Source organism: Ranitomeya imitator, chromosome 8 (genome assembly GCF_032444005.1).
Source record: "Ranitomeya imitator isolate aRanImi1 chromosome 8, aRanImi1.pri, whole genome shotgun sequence".
NCBI lineage: Eukaryota > Metazoa > Chordata > Amphibia > Anura > Dendrobatidae > Ranitomeya > Ranitomeya imitator.
In genome coordinates this window covers 199440731-199463462 of record NC_091289.1, presented here as the reverse complement: position 1 = coordinate 199463462, position 22732 = coordinate 199440731, and the positions used below count along the sequence as shown (strand labels likewise).

The window sequence follows — 22732 nt, the reverse complement described above, 5'->3', positions numbered from 1 at the left end:
CTTCTTCCAGCCAGGACTCGTCTCTGAAGAAAATAACACAGTTATCTAGAGCCACGCTTCCAGAGCACATTCCCCACTTTTTCTCCTACTTCTACACTAAGCAGCTGAATACAGACGTTCACCCACCATTAGTATATAATTAGTTATTAGTGATGAGCGAATGTGCTCGGATATTGTGTTATCCGAGCATGCTCGAGTGTTATCCGAGTATCTTGTGCATGCTCGAGTAATATGTTTGAGTCCCGGTGGCTGTTTGTCGTGATGCTATTAGACAGCCGCAACACACACCTATTTTTGAGCGCCCCCTAGTGGTGTCTGTGGTGAGCGTTTCAGTGCCAGGGATTCTGTAGAGAAGGCTGCTCCTGGGACCAGCGCTGCTCGTGTGCCATGTATGGCCAGGTATCTTTATATCCCTTGCTGTGCCCCTGCAGTGGGCGCCGCCATCTACGCTGTGGTGACGCCTTGTGTCTTCTCTCGTAGAACCAGCTGTACATGCATCTCACCAACTACTCAGTCAACAAACACAACCAGAACTTTGAGCGTGACGAGACGGAGGATCGAGGCAGCAAGCGCTCCATCCGGTGGTTTACCGAATTCCTGCGTGCCAATGACCATGACGTGGCCAAGTTCTGGAACGACATTTCTGTAAGACCCGGCGGCTGTTACTGCAAATACAACTGATATTATCACAGTCTGATAGCGACACTGAGTGATACAATGTAATTAATATTTTGGAGGATCGTCATCCTGCCCTCCACCCCTCCAGGTCCTCCACAGTATATCCATGATATGCTGGGGCGCTATAGGCAGTATGTGCTGAGGTGCAGGGTCGTTATATTATATACTGAGCTGTTATATACAGGGGTTGTTATAGTCATTATATACTGAGCCTCGGGTTCCTTATATACTGGGGTCGTTATATACAGGGGTTGTTATTGTCAGTATATACTGAGCCCCGGGGTCGTTATATACTGGAGGCGTTATATAATGGGGGTGCTATAGTCATTATATACTGAGCTCCGGGGTTTTTATATACTGGGGGCGTTATATACGGGGGCATTATATACTGGAGGCGTTATATATGGGGTTGTTATATACTTAGGTCGTTATATTCAGTATATACTGAGCTACGGGGGCGTTATATACTGTGGGTGCTATAGTCATTATATACTGAGGTCCTGGGTCCTTATATACTGGGGGTGCTATAGTCATTATATACTGAGCCCCGGGGTCGTTATATACTGGAGGCGTTATGTAGTGGGGGTGCTATAGTCATTATATACTGAGCTCCAGGGTTTTTATATACTGGGAGCTTTATATACGGGGGTTGTTATTGTCAATATATACTGAGCCCCGGGGTCGTTATATACTGGGGCGTTATATACTGGGGGCGCTATAGTCATTATATACTGAGGTCCAGGGTCGTTAGATACTGGGGTGTTATATACTGGGGCGCTATAGTCATTATATACTGAGCCCCTGGGTAGTTATATACTGGGGTTTTATATACTGGAGTTGTTATATGCTTGGGTCGTTATAGTCAGTATATACTGAGCTACGGGGGCGTTATATACTGGGGTGCTATAGTCATTATATACTGAGGTCCAGGGTCGTTATATACTGGAGTTGTTATATGCTTGGGTCGTTATAGTCAGTATATACTGAGCTACGGGGGCGTTATATACTGGGGTGCTATAGTCATTATATACTGAGCCCTTGGGTAGTTATATACTGGGGCGTTATATATACTGGGGGTGCTATAGTCATTATATACTGAGCCCTTGGGTAGTTATATACTGGGGCGTTATATACTGGGGGTGCTATAGTCATTATATACTGAGCCCTTGGGTAGTTACAGTCGTGGCCAAAAGTATTGGCATCCCTGCAATTCTGTCAGATAATACTCAGTTTCTTCCTGAAAATGATTGCAATCACAAATTATTTGATATTATTATCTTCATTTAATTTGTCTTAAATGAAAAAACACAAAAGAGAATGAAGCAAAAAGCAAAACATTGATCATTTCACACAAAACTCCAAAAATGGGCCAGACAAAAGTATTGGCACCCTCAGCCTAATACTTGGTTGCACAACCTTTAGCCAAAATTACTGCGACCAACCGCTTCCGGTCACCATCAATGAGTTTCTTACAATGCTCTGCTGGAATTTTAGACCATTCTTTTTTGGCAAACTGCTCCAGGTCCCTGATATGTGAAGGCTGCCTTCTCCAAACGGCCATTTTTAGATCTCTCCACAGGTGTTCTATGGGATTCAGGTCTGGACTCATTGCTGGCCACCTTAGAAGTCTCCAGTGCTTTCTCTCAAACCATTTTCTAGTGCTTTTTGAAGTTTGTTTTGGGTCATTGTCCTGCTGGAAGACCCATGACCTCTGAGGGAGACCCAGCTTTCTCACACTGGGCCCTACATTATGCTGCAAAATTTGTTGGTGGTCTTCAGACTTCACAATGCCATGCACACGGTCAAGCAGTCCAGTGCCAGAGGCAGCAAAACAACCCCAAAACATCAGGGAACCTCCGCCATGTTTGACTGTAGGGATCGTGTTCTTTTCTTTGAATGCCTCTTTTTTTCTTCTGTAATCTCTATGTTGATGCCTTTGCCCAAAAAGCTCTACTTTTGTCTCATCTGACCAGAGAACATTCTTCCAAAACGTTTTAGGCCTTTTCAGGTAAGTTTTGGCAAACTCCAGCCTGGCTTTTTTATGTCTCGGGGTAAGAAGTGGGGTCTTCCTGGGTCTCCTACCATACAGTCCCTTTTCATTCAGACGCCGACGGATAGTACGGGTTGACACTGTTGTACCCTCGGACTGCAGGGCAGCTTGAACTTGTTTGCATGTTAGTCGAGGTTCTTTATTCAACATCCGCACAATCTTGCGTTGAAATCTCTTGTCAATTTTTCTTTTCCGTCCACATCTAGGGAGGTTAGCCACAGTGCCATGGGCTTTACACTTCTTGATGACACTGCGCACGGTAGACACAGGAACATTCAGGTCTTTGGAGATGGACTTGTAGCCTTGAGATTGCTCATGCTTCCTCACAATTTGGTTTCTCAGGTCCTCAGACAGTTCTTTGGTCTTCTTTCTTTTCTCCATGCTCAATGTGGTCACACAAGGACACAGGACAGAGGTTGAGTCAACTTTAATCCATGTCAACCGGCTGCAAGTGTGATTTAGTTATTGCCAACACCTGTTAGGGGCCACAGGTAAGTTACAGGTGCTGTTAATTACACAAATTAGAGAAGCATCACATGAGTTTTCGAACAGTGCCAATACTTTTGTCCACCCCCTTTTTTATGTTTGGTGTGGAAATATATCCAATTTGGCTTTAGGACAATTATTTTTGTGTTTTTTCATTTTAGACAAATTAAATGAAGATAATAATAACAAAGAATTTGTGTTTGCAATAATTTTCAGGAAGAAAATGAGTATTATCTGACAGAATTGCAGAAGTGTCAATACTTCTGGCCATGACTATATACTGGGGGCACAGGAGTCCTTTTCCTTTTTGTCCTCCGGCAGCACACGAGGGACAGTTGGATCCTCGCCCACCTGCAGTCAGAATACAGACAATTCCCAGTGATATCCGCGCACGTAGTAGATCAGTTACAATCCTCCCTGTTCCTTGTTTTGTCCCCATGTCTGGGTGCAGAGCCCACCTGTGTGTGCAGACAATCCCACTTTCAGTTCCTGGTTCTCTTTATGGGGTGGGGGGGGGGGGGGGTGTTCTAGGACCCCTGAATAAGGGGTATCCTTATATGTACAAGGTCTGGTCCTGTTTTTCCAAGGGGGCGTCACTTTGTTGGAGCATCGGGCAGACATAATATACGGCAGCGGTGCCCCCTTTCCCCTCTGTTCATGGACAACACAGCAGCATATTAATTGTGAAGTTAATTTTATCATTAGCACATTGCAGTGTCGGGGTGCCCCTGTCCGCCATATACATAAATTAGGCTATTTCTCATTATATGAATATTACAGTGTTGGTGGGTATCTCCCTCTCCGGATTATCACCAGCTTTAAAGGAATTCACAGAAGTTTCCATTGTTGTCCTAACCACGTTATGTCTCTGGGGAATACATGTCATCTCTTGTCATTCAGTATCATCCCATGTCATTTCTTGTCATCCCATCTCTAGATGATTGGGTGGTCACGGCATCATTCTCCAATAACTCTTCATCTTCTCCAGAAACTCTGGTTTCTTTTCAACCTCTTATATCTCCAACCACCAAGAAATGACTTCTTGGTTGCGTTTTACTTACCGAGCCTTATCTCTTCCATCTAGAAGGAAGCCATCATCTTATCTACTCTCCTCCTCTCTACAGTGCCTTGCGAAAGTATTCGGCCCCCTTGAACTTTTCAACCTTTTCCCACATATCAGGCTTCAAACATAAAGATACCAAATGTACATTTTTGGTGAAGAATCAACAACAAGTGGAACACAATTGTGAAGTTGAACGAAATTTATTTCCAAAACTGAAAAGTTGGGCGTGCAATATTATTCGGCCCCTTTACTTTCAGTGCAGCTAATTCCCTCCAGAACTTCATTGTGGATCTCTGAATGATCCAATGTTGTCCTAAATGCCTAATGATGATAAATATAATCCACCTGTGTGTGATCAAGTCTCCGTATAAATGCATCTGCTCTGTGATAGTCTCAGGGTTCTGTTTGAAGCACAGAGAGCATCATGAAGACCAAGGAACACAACAGGCAGGTCCATGATACTGTTGTGGAGAAGTTTAAAGCCAGATTTGGATACAAAATGATTTCCAATGATTTAAACATCCCAAGGAGCACTGTGCAAGTGATCATATTGAAATGGAAGGAGCATCATACCACTGCAAATCTACCAAGACCCGGCCGTCCCTCTAAACTATCATCTCAAACAAGGAGAAGACTGATCAGAGATGCAGCCAAGAGGCCCATGGTCACTCTGGATGAGCTGCAGAGATCTACAGCTGAGGTGGGACAGTCTGTCCATAGGACAACAATCAGTCGTACACTGCACAAATCTGGCCTTTATGGAAGAGTGGCAAGAAGAAAGCCATTTCTCAAAGATATCCATAACAAGTGTTGTTTAAAGTTTGCAACAAGCCACCTGGGAGACACCAAACATGTAGAAGAAGGTGCTCTGCTCTGACAAACCAAAATCGAACTTTTTGGAAACAATGCCAAACGATATGTTTTGCGTAAAGGCAACACAGCTCATCACCCTGAACACACCATCCCCACTGTCAAACATGGTGGTGGCAGCATCATGGTTTTGGCCTGCTTTTCTTCAGCAGGGACCGGGAAGATGGTTAAAATTGATGGGAAGATGGATGGAGCCAAATACAGGACCATTCTTGAAGAAAACCTGTTGGAGTCTGCAAAAGACCTGAGACTGGGACGGAGATTGTCTTCCAACAAGACAATGATCCCAAACATAAAGCAAAATCTACAATGGAATGGTTCACAAATAAACGTATCCAGGTGTTAGAATGGCCAAGTCACAGTCCAGACCTCAATCCAATCGAGAATCTGTGGAAAGAGCTGAAAACTGCTGTTCACAAACGATCTCCATCAAACCTCACTGAGCTCCAGCTGTTTGTCAAGGAAGAACGGGTGAGAATTATGGACAAAACTGATAGAGACAAACCCCAAGTGACTTGTAATCGCAGCAAAAGGTGGCGCAACAAAGTATTAAGTTATAGGGGCCGAATAATATTGCACGCCCCACTTTATAGTTTTTGAACTTCCACAAAAATTTAAAATAACCAATAAATTTCGTTCAACTTCACAATTGTGTTCCACTTCTTCACCAAAAATTTACATTTGGCATCTTTATGTTTGAAGCATGATATGTGGGAAAAGGTTGGAAAGTTCCAGGGGGCCGAATACTTTCGAATACTGCAGCTGCTAACCACTTCTATCATTCCAGATCCTTTGGTGAGAGCTCATATTTTTAGGACCCGCAGTAGGAAATTCTTTCTGCCTGAGACTGAAATCTATTTACATGAGAAGTTCAGACCATTTCCCCAACATCTGGCACTTTACAGTTGTGGACTTTGAATAACAATGTTTCCTGAGGGAAATGTTTTCTACTGAGGAAGACAACATCTACTGATGCTTCAGCGCAACGTTGGGGAGCCCATTCTTCGAAGAGTTGGTGAGAGGTCCCTGGTCTTTTCTAAGAATGAAAACCTTCAATCTTAAATAAATAAAGAACATAATAATTTCACTCTTAAATTTGAAGAGACAAGTAAGGGGAACGTCCACGTCTGGTCAAGAACATGCAGTTTTGCATTCTACAGCTACAATGAAGGGAGCACGAGACGTCTCACCTTGTTATGAGGACTTGAGATAATCCTCAATTAGGCAGGGTGAAGTTAGCGAGGCAGAAGAGCCGGCATGTAAGAGGCTCTGTGATTATTGAGGCCAATCTTCAGAGAAGTCCAAACCCAGCAGAGTGGACCCTTCATGACTTTCTCTCACAGATTGTGATTTCCTCAAATAAACTTGTTGGTGACCAAGGACAATCACAAGCTGTCTTAATTTGTTTTCTCAGTAAGGCCTACGATCCAGAGGTCCTACTTCATTTTACAGTCCTGTAGAGTCCTGCTTCCTCTCAGTTTCATGGCGGTTCCACTACTGTAGAAACATTTTAGCCAAAACTAAGATGGACAAATTGTCTATTATTCTAGTATCCCTGTCCTGTCCCTGAGAAGTTTCCAGCAACCGTTACACCTGAGGAGCTGTGAATACTGGAAACTTCTTCAGACCAAAGATCTTCTCGTCCAGAAAGTTTCTTCCATCCCCAATTTAATCGGCTTCTTCAAGAAAAAAAACTTCCCTCCAAAAATCATTAGCACTTTGATATTTTTTGAAAGCCATCATAATAGTTTGTATAAGAAATTATCTTCCTGGCTCAAAGCTTAGGATTATTCTTTACACATCTACCTTTTGTGCCTGAACTTCTGCAAAAAGATTTCGATAAGGATCTCGGAGCCAAGACCCTTATAACAATCAGAACTGCTGTCAGCTGTATTACCGATGCAGAGTTGTACAATCTCAAGCTCCTCAAGAAACCCTAAAGCCAAATCTTCATTCTTCAGTATCGTATTGAAGTCTCTCTCATCTTGAAAGCATGGTCTCTCCATCGGAGCCTCTTTTCTGATGTTGATATTAGCTTTTTGTCCTTTTAAGGTCAGTTTTTGGGAGAGTTACTGATACTTTCTATTTCTCAGACTTGATTCTTGATGATGATCCTTTAAGGACAGGTCCTTGCTTTGTACAAAAGTTTCCTCACACTCATGTGAAAAGTCATATTTTACCTGTTTTTCCTAAATCCATCAAGTGAGGAATACATTTTTCGCACCTTGGTTCTTGGACATTGAGTAAAGATACAACCTTTACATGTCCATTGTCTTCAATCATAAATGTTCTGCTCTTCTCAGGACCTAGCATTGGATCAAAGTCTTCTAAAGACTCCATCCCAATGGATAAAAAATGAAAGGCTATAGCCTGGATGTTGTAACTAAGTATTTCCCTTTTACAGCTCATCCTACCAGATCTACTTCAGAAGACCTACATCTTGTCTTCCCCTGGATTCGTAAAACAGAAAGAGAACATAGAAGCTTCCAAGGGGTCCGCCACAGTCATAGGGGGCACTGATTGCAGAGATGCCGTCATTTCCCATCCGTATTTTTGGAGCTATACAGATCCTTTCTGTTCTGCCTGAGGACAAAGAGGAAAGGGAAAATTTGTTACCTGTAATTTTGCTTTCTTCAAGTCCAAAGGCAGCAGGAGTATCCGACCCAATAAAGTATTTTGCATTTAACCCTGCTGTTCTGTTGGTCAAAAATGACCGACTTTGAACTTCAATATTCTTTAAAATATTCAAGATGCGGCTCTGAAACCCGTGGCCGACCGACCCATCCTCATTTAAGTCAATCAACCACAAGTTTCAGAACCGCATCTTGAACACCCCAAAAAATACCAAAGTTCAAAATAGGTCTCCCCAGACCGAACAGAACAGCAGGGTTAATCATGACCCAATTATATTTGTACTTGGGAGGATTGTAGAAGGCACTTTATATACTTTGATCTCTGACATCATTGGTTACTTGTTTTTAGTTTGATTGCTAGGTGTGCGGTCCTAGGAAACAGACAAGGATCAAATTATTCCCTTGTGCTCTGCCTGAGAACGAAGAGAAAAGCAAAATTACAGGTAACAAATTTTCTCTGTGTGCTGAAGGTTATTAGAGTCATTTCTTGCTGGGGTCGTTATTTTCTAAAATCATCTTGGTCGTTACTTGCCGGAGGTGTTGCGGATGTTACTCTCTGGAGGTGTTGCGGTTGTTACTTACCGGAGGTGTCGCGGTTGTTGCGTGCCGGAGGTGTCGCGGTTGTTACTTGCTGGAGGTGTCGTGGTTGTTACTTGCCGGAGGTGTCACAGTTGTTACTTGCTGGAGGTGTCGCGGTTGTTACTCGCTGGAGGTGTCGCGGTTGTTACTCGCTGGAGGTGTCGCGGTTGTTACTTGCCGGAGGTGTCGCCGTTGTTACTTGCCGGAGGTGTCGCCGTTGTTACTTACCGGAGGTGTCGCGGTTGTTGCTTGCCGGTGGTGTCGCCGTTGTTACTTGCTAGAGGTGTCGTGGTTGTTACTTACCGGAGGTGTCGCGGTTGTTGCTTGCCGGAGGTGTCGCCGTTGTTACTTACCGGAGGTGTCGCGGTTGTTGCTTGCCGAGGGTGTCGCCGTTGTTACTTACCGGAGGTGTCGCGGTTGTTGCTTGCCGGTGGTGTCACCGTTGTTACTTGCCGGAGATGTCGCAGTTGTTACTTGCCAGGGTCGTTGTGGTTGCTACAAGCCAAGGGGGTGTCATGGTCATTACATGCCAGGAGAGGAGTCATTATCCTGTTGAGATGCCAGCGCCTTTGCAGACAAGTCCATATTCTAGTTACATAGACATGAAGTGTGGAAGTTGCACAACTATAAGGAAAGCCCAGAGAAAAGAAAGTGCAAGGACTGGATCCACTATTTTCAACAGGAAAGACATGCCTAATGAAGTCAATTAAGAACTTTCATAATTTTTGAAATAATAAAGAAAAAAGAAAGAACGTGTGGTTACTTTTTAATTATACAGATCTGTTTCTTCATTGCTCTATTTCAGAGTCCTTGTCCTCTGAATACATTGTTGTTTAAGCCATGTACGGTAAATGGCTTCATTGGCAAAACTGACAGCAAGGAAGATTTTTCCATTTTTTTTTCATATCTTTGGTTCTGTGTTCGAGCTTTCTATTCTGTCAAGCCTTTAGGCCCTGTTCACACTGCGTTTCCACCTTAATCCTCCTGAATACAGATTCAGTCGAACCCCCGACAGGGCTCTAGAGTGCAAGGACCCAAACAGAGTTCAGGTCAACTGTGTATGTAATTTGTCAGAAAGTTTCCATAATTTCAGGCAGCAATGCAGCCGAATACAGTATATGAATATGTCACCCAGAGGGTCCCATTGTAGATATTCTTAACCGCTCCTTTATACCATCATTATTACCCCCTGAATATACCGTCATACCCCCTGTGGACTTATCTGTACGATAGATTCTCTCTTCGGTCGGGATATGGGCGCGTACTGATCCTTTCTTCTCTCTTTACCAGGAGTTGGTGGTGAAGACCCTAATAGTTGCTGAACCGCACGTGCTCCACGCTTACCGGATGTGCCGGCCCGGCCAGCAGCCCGCCAGTAACAGCGTCTGCTTTGAAGTTCTCGGCTTTGACATTATTTTGGACAGGAAGCTGAAGCCGTGGCTGCTGGAGGTACGCCGCCATGTTGTGCCCTGCATTTATAGCTGTGTCATATAGCGGATGAAGATCCGGCCAGCGAGGTCCACCATCACTACGTGGCCCTGGTCGGCTTCTGGTTGTAGACTGTAGCTGTTATTTGATGGCCATTGAATTTGGCCAAAAGGTTCACTCTCGCATTTATTCTACTAGTGGTGGTGAGGCCAGAAATGGAACCTCTACTCCCACAAACCACCAGGTGCTCCTCATTAACCCCTTCACTGCCATCGTAGACCACCCGTAAATCATCACTGTCATCACAGACCACAAGGGTCTCCACCAGGAAGACCCTCTGATTAGACTTGGTATGGTGATATTATTCAGACACTGTATGGCAGTATTTTTTGGACATTGTATGGTGGGGGGTTATTTGGATAATGGAGATATACTTTGGGCATCACATGGTGGTAGTTATTAGGAGCAGTATAGAACAAAACCTGACCATCACCTCCATATAGTGTGAACAGATGCCTACTGCAAGGAATACATAACTTGCAAAAAGGAGGAACGCAGTAGCACTCTGTAGAGACCAATATGTATGCGAACGTAAAATCTATGATAATTGCAGAGTAAACTCCAATGAAAAGTAAAACTTTTTTTTAATTACTTACAAATATGAAGATTAATAGCGCATAAATTGGCCAATTTTATATGAGCTCATTAACCGGGATAGGTTACTCTTCTCTGATGGGTCCTATCATCTAAAACATGCCTCTCTTGTGCTATAAGTCTACAGTGTGAATGTATAGCAGTATTATTTGGGGGTTTCATGAAAGTATTATTGAAGGGGTTATCATTTAAAACTGATCATCTATCCTCCGGCTAGACCAAGACCACCCTTATTGGGTCAATGAGGGTGACTCTCGTCCTTTTGGCTTTTTGATCCAGTCTGCAAGCATTTGCTTAATAAAATTTGACACTAGTGTTATCAGCCAATGTGACAGATTTTGGTGGTTGGGATATGTCCTGGATATAGAGGTATAACTTGGGACTTCGATGATGAGCCACATGTCAGGGCTCATAAGCCATAAAGGTCACTCTAGTAGCTGGTTAGAATCCTCTGATCTTAAAAGAATAGTCACTTCCTGGTCAAGGTCATGGGTGGTCCTCCTATTAGAGGTCTTGTGATTGTTGGTTTTCTTGTCACAATCCTCTTCTGGTTGAATTTATGGGCTGTCCTTCTGGTTGAGGTCATGAGTGGATCCTCCTAGTAGAGCTCCTCTCCTGGTTGAGGTCATACGTGGTCTTTCTATTTGAGGTCATGGGTAGTCATTATGGTTGAGGGGCTCTCTTGGTAGAGGTCATGGATGGTCTTCCTGGTCTAGCTCATCTTCTGCTGGGGTCATGGGTGGTCTTTCTGGTCCAGGTTCTCTTTTGTCTGGGGTCATGTGTGGTCTTCCTAGTCTAGGGCCTCCTTTGGTTGAGGATATTAATGATTCTTCTGGTTGAGGGTATGGTTACGTCTCCTGAGTAGAGGTCCTCTCCCAGTTGAGATCATGGGTGGTTTTCATGGTTGATGTTCTCTTCTGACTGCAGTCTTGGCTGGTATACCTGTTAGATGTCCTCTCCTGGTCTATGTCATGTGATGAATCTGGTCAATTTCATGGGTGGTCTTCCTGGTTGAGATCCTCTCCTGGACATGGTAATGAGTAATCTTCCTGGTTGTTGTCAAGAGTGTTCCTTTTGGTTGAGGTTCTTTTTCTAAATGAGGTCTTGGGTATCTCCTGATTAAAGTCTTCCGCTGGTTAAGGCCATGGGTTGTCTTCTGCTTGTTAAGATCATGGTCTTGGTTGGTCCTTCTAATTGATGTTGTCTCCTGGTTGTGGTCATCGTTTGTTCTCTTGGTCAAGGTCCTCTCATGATCACAGTCATTGGTTGTTACTGATTGAGGTTGTCTTCTGGAGTAGGCATGGGTGGTACTTTTGGTTGAGGTCCTCTCTTCACCACAGTTATTGGTTGTTCTCCTGGTTGAGGTCTTCATTTGGTTGAGGTCTTGGGAGGTCTTCATTGTCAAGGTCCTCTCCTGGTCGATTTCATGTTTCAGGACGTCTCCAGGTTGCGGTCATGGGTTTTTGTCCTTTTTCAAAGTTCTCTCCTGGGGCAGTGATGGTTGATACTTTTGGTCAAGGTCCTCTCCTGGTGACAGTTATTGGTTTTTACCCTGGTTGCTATCCACGTCTGGACTAAGTCATATTGGTCTTCTCATAGATGCGCTGTTTTCATAATATATAGTCATGAACAAAAGTGTTGGTACCCTTATGATTGTTCCAGAAAACGAAGTATTTCTGACTGACAGAAAATGATTGTTATTACACAATAATTGTTTTGTTATACACATGTTATTTTTTGTGTGTATTAGGCAACACAAAAAATTGAGAAAAAAAAGACAAATCGGACATAAGTTAACACAAAACTCCCAAAATGGGCTAGACAAAACTGTTTGCACGAACCAAAATTGTGGATAAACAACATTGTTTCAAGCATGTGATGCTTGTTCAACTTCACCAATGGCAAGTAACAGATGTGGACAATGAGAAAATTACACCTGAAACTAGAAAAAAAGGGGAGACTTTGACTCAATCTTTGCATTGTGTGTCTGTGTGCCACACTAAGCATGGCGCTGAGAACTGTCTGAGGACTTGAGAAGCAAAATTGTTGAAAAATATCAGTATTCTCAAGGTTACAAGTCCACCCAGTGTCCACGGTGCGCAACATAGTCAAGAAGTTTACAACTCATTTCACTGTATCTAATCTCCCTGGATGCAGACGGCAGAGAAAAAATGTTGAAAGGTTGCAACTCAAGATAGTCTGGACGGTGGATAAGCAGCCTCAATCAAGTTCCAAAGAAATTCAAGCTGCCCTGGACGCTCAGGGTGCATCAGTGTCTGCGCAAACTATCCATCCACATGTGGATTAAATTAAATGCTATAGCAGGAGACCCAGGAGGATCCCACTGGTGACACAGAGACTTATAAAAATCTAGACTGCAGTTTGCCAAAATGTATGTAAGTCAAAATTCTTCTGGGAAAGCGTGTTGTGGACAGGTAAGAGCAAGATTGAGCTTTTTGGTAACACACATCATTCTACTGCTTACCAAAAAGGAATGAGGCCTACAAAGAAAAGAACACAGTACCTACAGTCAAATATGGTGGAGGTTCAAAGATGTTTTGTGGTTGCTTTGCTGTCTCTGGCACTGGGTACCTGACTGTGTGCAAGGCATCATGAAATCTGAAGATTACCAAAGTATTTTTTGGTGGCTATGTAGTGCCCAGTGTCAGACAGCTGGGTTTGAGTCCTAGGTCATGGGTCTTCCAGAATGACAATGATCCCAAGCATACTTCAAGAAGCCCCCAGAAATGGAAGGAAACAAAGCGCTGGAGAGTTCTGAAGAGGCAGCAATGAGTCTGGATCTAAATCCCATTGGACCTGTGGAGAGATCTTACAATGGCTGTTGGGAGAAGGTGAGAAAGGAGAGACCTGGAGCAGTTTGCAAAAGAAGAGTCGTCCAAAATTCCAGGTGAGAGGAGTAAGAAGCTTGTGGATGGTTATAGGAAGCAAATGATTACAGTTATTTATTCTGAAAAGCGGAACCTAATCTTAAGTTTAGGGTGTCAGCAATTTTATCTGGTGCATTTTGGGGGCTTTGTATGAAATTACGTCCAATTTGCCTTTTCTTCCAATTTTTTTGTCTTGTTCCGATAAGCACAAAGTAAATAAACCTGTGTATAACAAAGCACGGGGAATGAAATAATGTTCTGGGAGAAATACTTCATTTTCTGGAACAGTTTCAAGGGTGCCAACACTTTTGGCCATGACTGTAGGCGGCCATGTGCCTTCTGTAGGCTCCCGAAGAGTCGCCTATAGATGATGTGTAGGGCTCATTACTATGGCCGACCATTGGGTGTAGTGGTGGGGTGATCTATGAGCCTCTGGCGGTCTCTCTGTGTACGGAGGGCCGACATTAGGGTGATCTTTCCCCTCCTCGTTTGGGTGATTTTCCGCCTAGAATCCATTAGCGTCAGCACTTAACGGGCCGCTTTCCTGTAGACGGGAGACTATGGGGAGAACATTACAGTCTTGGATCTGTTCCTTCCCTTGTTAGCTGCCAGTTTCACCAGTCTAATACTGTAATCATTTGCAAATTTAAATGCCATAATTAGCGTCGGCGGCACACGCTGGGTACATTTGTATCGGCTTATATGAGGACTTTTAATTATGCATGTTGACATAATGATTAAAAATAGATTTTCGCTCAGGCGGCGCTGTTTGGTTTTACAGTTAAATCTGTTCCCCGTGTCTGTCGTACGAGCGCGCTTTGTGATGTTAATTAAAATCTAAGAAAAGGACAGAAATTGGGTTATTGAACGGCACTCGAGAGCAGCTTCATTAGCGAGCGAGCAGCTCGTTATAGAAGAACGCAGCGAGGAGGGCGAATCCGGACCCCCAGCATCACCCAGACCCCCAGCATCACCCGGACCTGTGTGCGAGCGTGTGGACTGAGCAGGAGGCTGCACACTGCTTCTTCATACCTGGTGAAACTACAACTCCCAGCATGCCCAGACCTGTGTGGACTGAGCAGGAGGCTGCACACTGCTTCTTCATACCTGGTGAAACTACAACTCCCAGCATGCCCAGACAACCTGTGTGGACAGAGCAGGAGGCGTCACACTGCTTCTTCACACCTGGTGAAACTACAACTCCCAGCATGCCCAGACAACCTGTGTGCGAGCGTGTGGACAGAGCAGGAGGCTGCACACTGTGCTTCTTCATACCTGGTGAAACTACAACCCCCAGCATGCCCAGACAACCCGTGTGCGAGCGTGTGGACAGAGCAGGAGGCTGCACACTGCTTCTTCATACCTGGTGAAACTACAACCCCCAGCATGCCCAGACAACCTGTGTGCGAGCGTGTGGACAGAGCAGGAGGCTGCACACTGCTTCTTCATACCTGGTGAAACTACAACTCCCAGCATGCCCAGACAACCTGTGTGGACAGAGCAGGAGGCGTCACACTGCTTCTTCATACCTGGTGAAACTACAACTCCCAGCATCACCCAGACCTGTGTGGACAGAGCAGGAGGCTGCACACTGCTTCTTCATACCTGGTGAAACTACAACTCCCAGCATGCCCAGGCAACCTGTGTGGACAGAGCAGGGGGCTGCACACTGTGCTTCTTCATACCTGGTGAAACTACAACTCCCAGCATGCCCAGACCTGTGTGGACAGAGCAGGAGGCTGCACACTGCTTCTTCATACCTGGTGAAACTACAACTCCCAGCATGCCCAGACCTGTGTGGACAGAGCAGGGGGCTGCACACTGCTTCTTCATACCTGGTGAAACTACAACTCCCAGCATGCCCAGACCTGTGTGGACAGAGCAGGGGGCTGCACACTGTGCTTCTTCATACCTGGTGAAACTACAACTCCCAGCATGCCCAGACCTGTGTGGACAGAGCAGGAGGCTACACACTGTGCTTCTTCATACCTGGTGAAACTACAACTCCCAGCATGCCCAGACCTGTGTGGACAGAGCAGGGGGCTGCACACTGCTTCTTCATACCTGGTGAAACTACAACTCCCAGCATGCCCAGACCTGTGTGGACAGAGCAGGGGGCTGCACACTGTGCTTCTTCATACCTGGTGAAACTACAACTCCCAGCATGCCCAGACCTGTGTGGACAGAGCAGGGGGCTGCACACTGTGCTTCTTCATACCTGGTGAAACTACAACTCCCAGCATGCCCAGACCTGTGTGGACAGAGCAGGGGGCTGCACACTGTGCTTCTTCATACCTGGTGAAACTACAACTCCCAGCATGCCCAGACAACCTGTGTGGACAGAGCAGGAGGCTACACACTGTGCTTCTTCATACCTGGTGAAACTACAACTCCCAGCATGCCCAGACAACATGTGTGGACAGAGCAGGGGGCTGCACACTGCTTCTTCATACCTGGTGAAACTACAACTCCCAGCATGCCCAGACCTGTGTGGACAGAGCAGGGGGCTGCACACTGTGCTTCTTCATACCTGGTGAAACTACAACTCCCAGCATGCCCAGACAACCTGTGTGGACAGAGCAGGAGGCTGCACACTGCTTCTTCATACCTGGTGAAACTACAACTCCCAGCATGCCCAGACAACATGTGTGGACAGAGCAGGAGGCTGCACACTGTGCTTCTTCATACCTGGTGAAACTACAACTCCCAGCATCACCCAGACAACCTGTGTGGACAGAGCAGGAGGCTGCACACTGCTTCTTCATACCTGGTGAAACTACAACTCCCAGCATGCCCAGACAACATGTGTGGACAGAGCAGGAGGCTGCACACTGTGCTTCTTCATACCTGGTGAAACTACAACTCCCAGCATCACCCAGACAACCTGTGTGGACAGAGCAGGGGGCTACACACTGCTTCTTCATACCTGGTGAAACTACAACTCCCAGCATGCCCAGACAACATGTGTGGACAGAGCAGGAGGCTGCACACTGTGCTTCTTCATACCTGGTGAAACTACAACTCCCAGCATGCCCAGACAACCTGTGTGGACAGAGCAGGAGGCTACACACTGCTTCTTCATACCTGGTGAAACTACAACTCCCAGCATGCCCAGACAACCTGTGTGGACAGAGCAGGGGGCTGCACACTGCTTCTTCATACCTGGTGAAACTACAACTCCCAGCATGCCCAGACAACATGTGTGGACAGAGCAGGAGGCTGCACACTGTGCTTCTTCATACCTGGTGAAACTACAACTCCCAGCATGCCCAGACAACATGTGTGGACAGAGCAGGAGGCTGCACACTGTGCTTCTTCATACCTGGTGAAACTACAACTCCCAGCATCACCCAGACAACCTGTGTGGACAGAGCAGGGGGCTACACACTGCTTCTTCATACCTGGTGAAACTACAACTCCCAGCATGCCCAGACAACATGTGTGGACAGAGCAGGAGGCTGCACACTGTGCTTCTTCATACCTGGTGAAACTACAACTCCCAGCATGCCCAGACAACCTGTGTGGACAGAGCAGGAGGCTACACACTGCTTCTTCATACCTGGTGAAACTACAACTCCCAGCATGCCCAGACAACCTGTGTGGACAGAGCAGGAGGCTGCACACTGTGCTTCTTCATACCTGGTGAAACTACAACTCCCAGCATCACCCAGACAACCTGTGTGGACAGAGCAGGGGGCTGCACACTGCTTCTTCATACCTGGTGAAACTACAACTCCCAGCATGCCCAGACAACCTGTGTGGACAGAGCAGGGGGCTGCACACTGCTTCTTCATACCTGGTGAAACTACAACTCCCAGCATGCCCAGACAACATGTGTGGACAGAGCAGGGGGCTGCACACTGCTTCTTCATACCTGGTGAAACTACAACTCCCAGCATCACCCAGACAACCTGTGTGGACAGAGCAGGGGGCTGCACACTGTGCTTCTTCATACCTGTGAAACTACAACTCCCAGCATGCCCAGACCTGTGTGGACTGAGCAGGGGGCTGCACACTGCTTCTTCATACCTGGTGAAACTACAACTCCCAGCATGCCCAGACAACCTGTGTGGACAGAGCAGGGGGCTGCACACTGCTTCTTCATACCTGGTGAAACTACAACTCCCAGCATGCCCAGACAACCTGTGTGGACAGAGCAGGGGGCTGCACACTGCTTCTTCATACCTGGTGAAACTACAACTCCCAGCATGCCCAGACAACCTGTGTGGACTGAGCAGGGGGCTGCACACTGCTTCTTCATACCTGGTGAAACTACAACTCCCAGCATGCCCAGACAACCTGTGTGGACAGAGCAGGAGGCTGCACACTGTGCTTCTTCATACCTGTGAAACTACAACTCCCAGCATGCCCAGACAACCTGTGTGGACAGAGCAGGGGGCTGCACACTGCTTCTTCATACCTGGTGAAACTACAACTCCCAGCATGCCCAGACAACATGTGTGGACAGAGCAGGGGGCTGCACACTGCTTCTTCATACCTGGTGAAACTACAACTCCCAGCATCACCCAGACAACCTGTGGCTGCCAGAACACGCTGAGAGTTGTGCTTTAGTGGCCGGAGAGTTCTCTGATGTAGAGGAAGAGTCACTAACCCCAAATCATGCCAGAAATATATTGAATTGTTTCATTCCGGAACCGTCCCTTTAAGGAAAAAATGGTAATTTCTCCCAAGATTTCCCTGTGCACAGTCCGGTATTAGTTTTAAAATGATGGGAGTGATACTTCCATGGAAAAAGTGGCGTTACCTTCATTGTGCAGGTGAGTAGTATTCAGACACTGCCACATTTATTATTATTATTATTATTATTTATTGTTATAGCGCCATTTATTCCATGGCGCTTTACATTTGTAGTTCTTTGTTTATGACGCGTCCTATATTGCCGCATGTAGCGACACAATTACCGTATATAATATACACCGGCACGTTATCTACTTTCTCTGTAGTTGTAGTTTTTCTTGGTGCAGTTGACATGTTGTTTGATCACTACAGTAGATCTTTATGGGGGAACTTTTTTTTTTACTTTTTTGCTCCATGAAGCGTCGGGGCTTTGCTGGGCCCTTGGTTTTCTAGTGTTAATAGGATGGCGCAGAGACTTCCCTCTTCTCTGTTCCCGATTGATCGATGTCCAGAATCGGAGCCATCTATGATCCCGGCCATTGCCGCAGAATGTTACTACATATCGCAGGGTCTCGTGGTAAAGCCCACCTGCCCAGGCTATAAGGCTACGTTCACATTAGCGTTGTGCGCCGCTGCGTCGGCGGCACAACGCACGCAAAAACGCACGCAAAAACGCTGCGTTTTGCGACGCATGCGTCGTTTTTTGCCGAAATTTGGACGCAAGAAAAATGCAACTTGTTGCGTTTTCTTGGTCCGACGCTTGCGGCAAAAAAGACGCATGCGTCGCACAACGCAACAAACAAAAACGCATGCGTCCCCCATGTTAAATATAGGGGCGCATGACGAATGCGTCGCCGCTGCGTCACCCGACGCAAACCCGACGCAAACTAGCATAACGCTAGTGTGAACGTAGCCTAACGCTGTGGTGCGGAGTAGTAAGGGGTTAAGGAGATGGTATGCTGGGGATTTCCTCTCCTGGAAGCCGTACTATGGGGGATCCCAGCAGTAGCTGCTCTGTTTCCCTGCAGCGCCCCCACAGTTACAGTGAAGTATGACATGCGTTCTCCTGAAATCACTGAGCGGTCCACAGAATCCACGCATGTACCGCATCCTCCACTTTCTTCACCTGCTTTCTTTGCTGACTATCAGGTCCCTAAATTGGGGGTCACCAATGATGCAGAATTTCATAAAGAAGTACCTGATGTTAGGTTTAACCCAGACAACCCTTTAATTGCGTCTTTGTGGATTTACATAAAACACAGTAACGCCATCTGCGCCGTATCTCAGCGTTCCTATTCCACCGCTCTATGGGGGGCATCTTCCTCGCATCGTTGGGACGCCCAACACCAGTGAGGATGGCAGCTCGCGTCTATAAGCTCACATGTACCCCGGCACGCTCGCCGCTACAGACGAGCAGAAAGCACGGCGCGCTATACTCGGCTCTGGGAGCACGCGAGGCCGTATACGGCTCAGTAACCACAACTCATGTAGACGGGGTCATCACTGGAAGAGAAATGGAAGAACTCACAACTTCACCACCACCTGAACGTGGAGGGCCGGCAGTAAGGGACGCCCCAGACACCGGTGCCGTTTCTTTATTTTTCTCGTCCGTAATAAGTCTCTTGTTAGTTTAGGAAACCCATGTCCAAATCTTCGGTTAGGGAATAAGTAGAGTAAACAGTCGGGGGTCTCTTCTTCTAGACCCTTATTAAATGGCTGCAGAGGACGACTGGAGGTCCTGACACTTCACAGTGGCAACACGCTGATTTCATATCATGTAATTCCTCATCTCTCCTGCGGGGGTGCTGTGCCGGAAGTGAACACCGGATGACGGACTACGGCGGATCCCTGGGATTCCTGCACCGGGACGACCTGCAATCCGCCTGTTATCAGGGGCCCAATAAAGTGTGAATAGAGTGTAATGATGGCGTACGACATATAGAAGCCCCGGGCTAGAGGATTTCAGGCTGATCCTGTTCCTTTATTTATTTTTCTTCTTGAAATATTATTTTTTTATCTTTCCAGATCAACCGAGCTCCGAGTTTTGGAACGGACCAGAAGATCGACCACGATGTCAAGAAAGGAGTTCTGCTAAATGCATTAAAGCTTCTGAACATCAGGTAAGGGGTCCACGTGCATGGGGGTCCGCGCTGATCCGGAGCCGAGGAGTCGTGTTCCTTATTTGTAGAAATCAAGTTATTGTTGATAAGAAATGATATTCACATAATAGGGGAAGAAACATCAGAAAACCAGCGGCTGCTATAAAAATGCTTTGGTGATAAACATTTTTTTTTTTTTACATTTTTGGTGATTTTACTTTTTTTTTAAATATTTTTTAAGTCCTGAAATCTGCCTGCTGAGTAGAGATCACTTCTCACCAGGGATATCGTTATCATCACAGGCAGGACTGCAACGACAGAGATCACATATGTATAAAGAGCACATGACTCAGAAATCACAATAGGTGACGTCACAGCTCACCTCCTTCCCCTCCCTGCACAATCGCCCCTGCACAGGTCACAGGACATGCCCACAACATGCTGCCACAACAAGTTATGTCACAGCTCACCTCCTCCCCCTCCCTGCACAATCGCCCCTGCACAGGTCACAGGACATGCCCACAACATGCTGCCACAACAAGTTATGTCACAGCTCACCTCCTCCCCCTCCCTGCACAATCGCTCCTGCACAGGTCACAGGACATGCCCACAACATGCTGCCACAACAAGTTATATCACATCTCACCTCCTCCCCCTCCCTGCACAATCGCCCCTGCACAGGTCACAGGACATGCCCACAACATGCTGCCACAACAAGTTATGTCACAGCTCACCTCCTCCCCCTCCCTGCACAATCGCCCCTGCACAGGTCACAGGACAAGCCCACAACATGCTGCCACAACAAGTTATGTCACAGCTCACCTCCTCCCCCTCCCTGCACAATCGCTCCTGCACAGGTCACAGGACATGCCCACAACATGCTGCCACAACAAGTTATATCACATCTCACCTCCTCCCCCTCCCTGCACAATCGCCCCTGCACAGGTCACAGGACATGCCCACAACATGCTGCCACAACAAGTTATATCACATCTCACCTCCTCCCCCTCCCTGCACAATCGCTCCTGCACAGGTCACAGGACATGCCCACAAAATGCTGCCACAACAAGTTATGTCACAGCTCACCTCCTCCCCCTCCCTGCACAATGGACTCTGCCCAGGTTGAGTTTTTCCATTACACTCTCCTGGATGAGTCAGTGGGCGTCATACAGCAGCTGCTTGTTGTTAGGGGCAGGGTTGCATTTTTTAGTTCTTAGAAGTAAAAGTAGTGTCCATGTCTGTCAGATCCTAGATCATTGTGGGATCAGGGTGTTTTCTGTGGGTTTACATAGGACTGCAGGAAAATCGTCACAAGAAAATAGCAATACAACATCAGAGTTAAAAGGAATCTACCTGCCTGAAAAAATGTATGCTATGTTTAGTAATGACCATCGGCCACTAGATAGAAGCCACCATTGGCCACTAGTTAGATGTCACCATTGGCCACTAGTTAGTTGCCGCTATCGGCCACTAGTTTGATGCTGCCATCGGCTACTAATGGATGCCGCCATCGGCCACTAGTTGGATGCCGTCACCGGCCACTAGTTGGATGCCACCATCAGCCACTAGTTTTATACTGCCACCAGCCACTAGTTTTATGCTGCCATCGGCTACTATTGGATGCCGCCATCGGCTACTATTGGTTGCCGCTATTGGCCACTAGTTGGTTGCCGCTACCGGCCACTAGTTTGATGCTGCCATCGGCCAATAATGGATGCCGCCATTGGTCACTAGTTGGATGCCGTCACCGGCCACTATTGTTTTTTTACATCATTGGCCACTAGTTGGATGCCGCCCTGTCCTTGAGTTGGTGCCGATTGCTTTCTCTAACACCATAGACGTCTATGGAGGGAGCCGGGGTCATCGCTCTGCTCTGGCTGCTTCAGGGGTCTGATCCCCATATGACGTTCATGCTGAGTCAACAATTCGGCACAACCCCCGCTGTGCGTGCCATATATTATACGTACTGATGTTGGTGGATTCATGTTTTCTATCTTCTGTGGGATCGGAGACTTTAAATCTTTCCTTTCATTGCCGCCCCGATCATGGCTTCTGCCTTTTCCTGGTCTCAGGCTCCATTATCGGCACGCGAGGTAGTTACCCTGTAATATTTAGGTGCTGGCAGACAGAGGAGCTGCGTCTGTGGTTTTGAGACGCTCGTCTCCTCAATCTGCAGTGATGGCACTATGTGAGCCGCTGTTGTAATATTTTATTACAGAGATCATAGAATCCTAGAAGGTTAGAGTTGGAGAGGACCCCCGAGGTCATCGTGTCTAACCGCAGCTTGATGCAGGTGTCACTAAACCATCTCAGACAGATGTCTGTCCGGCCTCTGTGTGAAGACTTCCATTGAAGGAGAACTCACCACCTCTCGTGGCCGCCTGTTCCACTCATTGATCACTCTCACTGTCAAAAAGTTTTTTCGAATATCTAATCTGTATCTTCTCCTTTCAGTTTCATCCCATTGCTTCTTGTGTTTCCATGTGCAAATGAGAATAATGATGATCCCTCTACACTGTGACGGTCCTTCAGATATTTGTAGACAGCTATTAAGTCTCCTCTTAAGCGTCTTTTTTGCAGCTAAACATTCCCAGATCGTGTAACCGTTCCTCGTAGGACATAGTTTGCAGTCCGCTCACCATCCTGGTAGCTCTTCTCTGAACTTG

At 46.5% G+C, this 22732-nt stretch overlaps 1 protein-coding gene across 3 annotated transcripts in view; it reads left to right on the top strand.

The window, feature by feature from the left end:
• TTLL7 (tubulin tyrosine ligase like 7) overlaps window positions 1–22732 on the top strand; it is a 248544-nt gene that overhangs the window by 112213 nt on the left and 113599 nt on the right. For all 3 annotated transcript variants that reach the window (XM_069735802.1, XM_069735803.1, XM_069735800.1), the window contains 3 exons: window positions 481–645; window positions 9650–9808; window positions 19993–20087. In XM_069735802.1, coding sequence (XP_069591903.1) covers window positions 481–645; window positions 9650–9808; window positions 19993–20087 — 419 coding nt within the window. The remainder of the gene's footprint in view (window positions 1–480; window positions 646–9649; window positions 9809–19992; window positions 20088–22732) is intronic.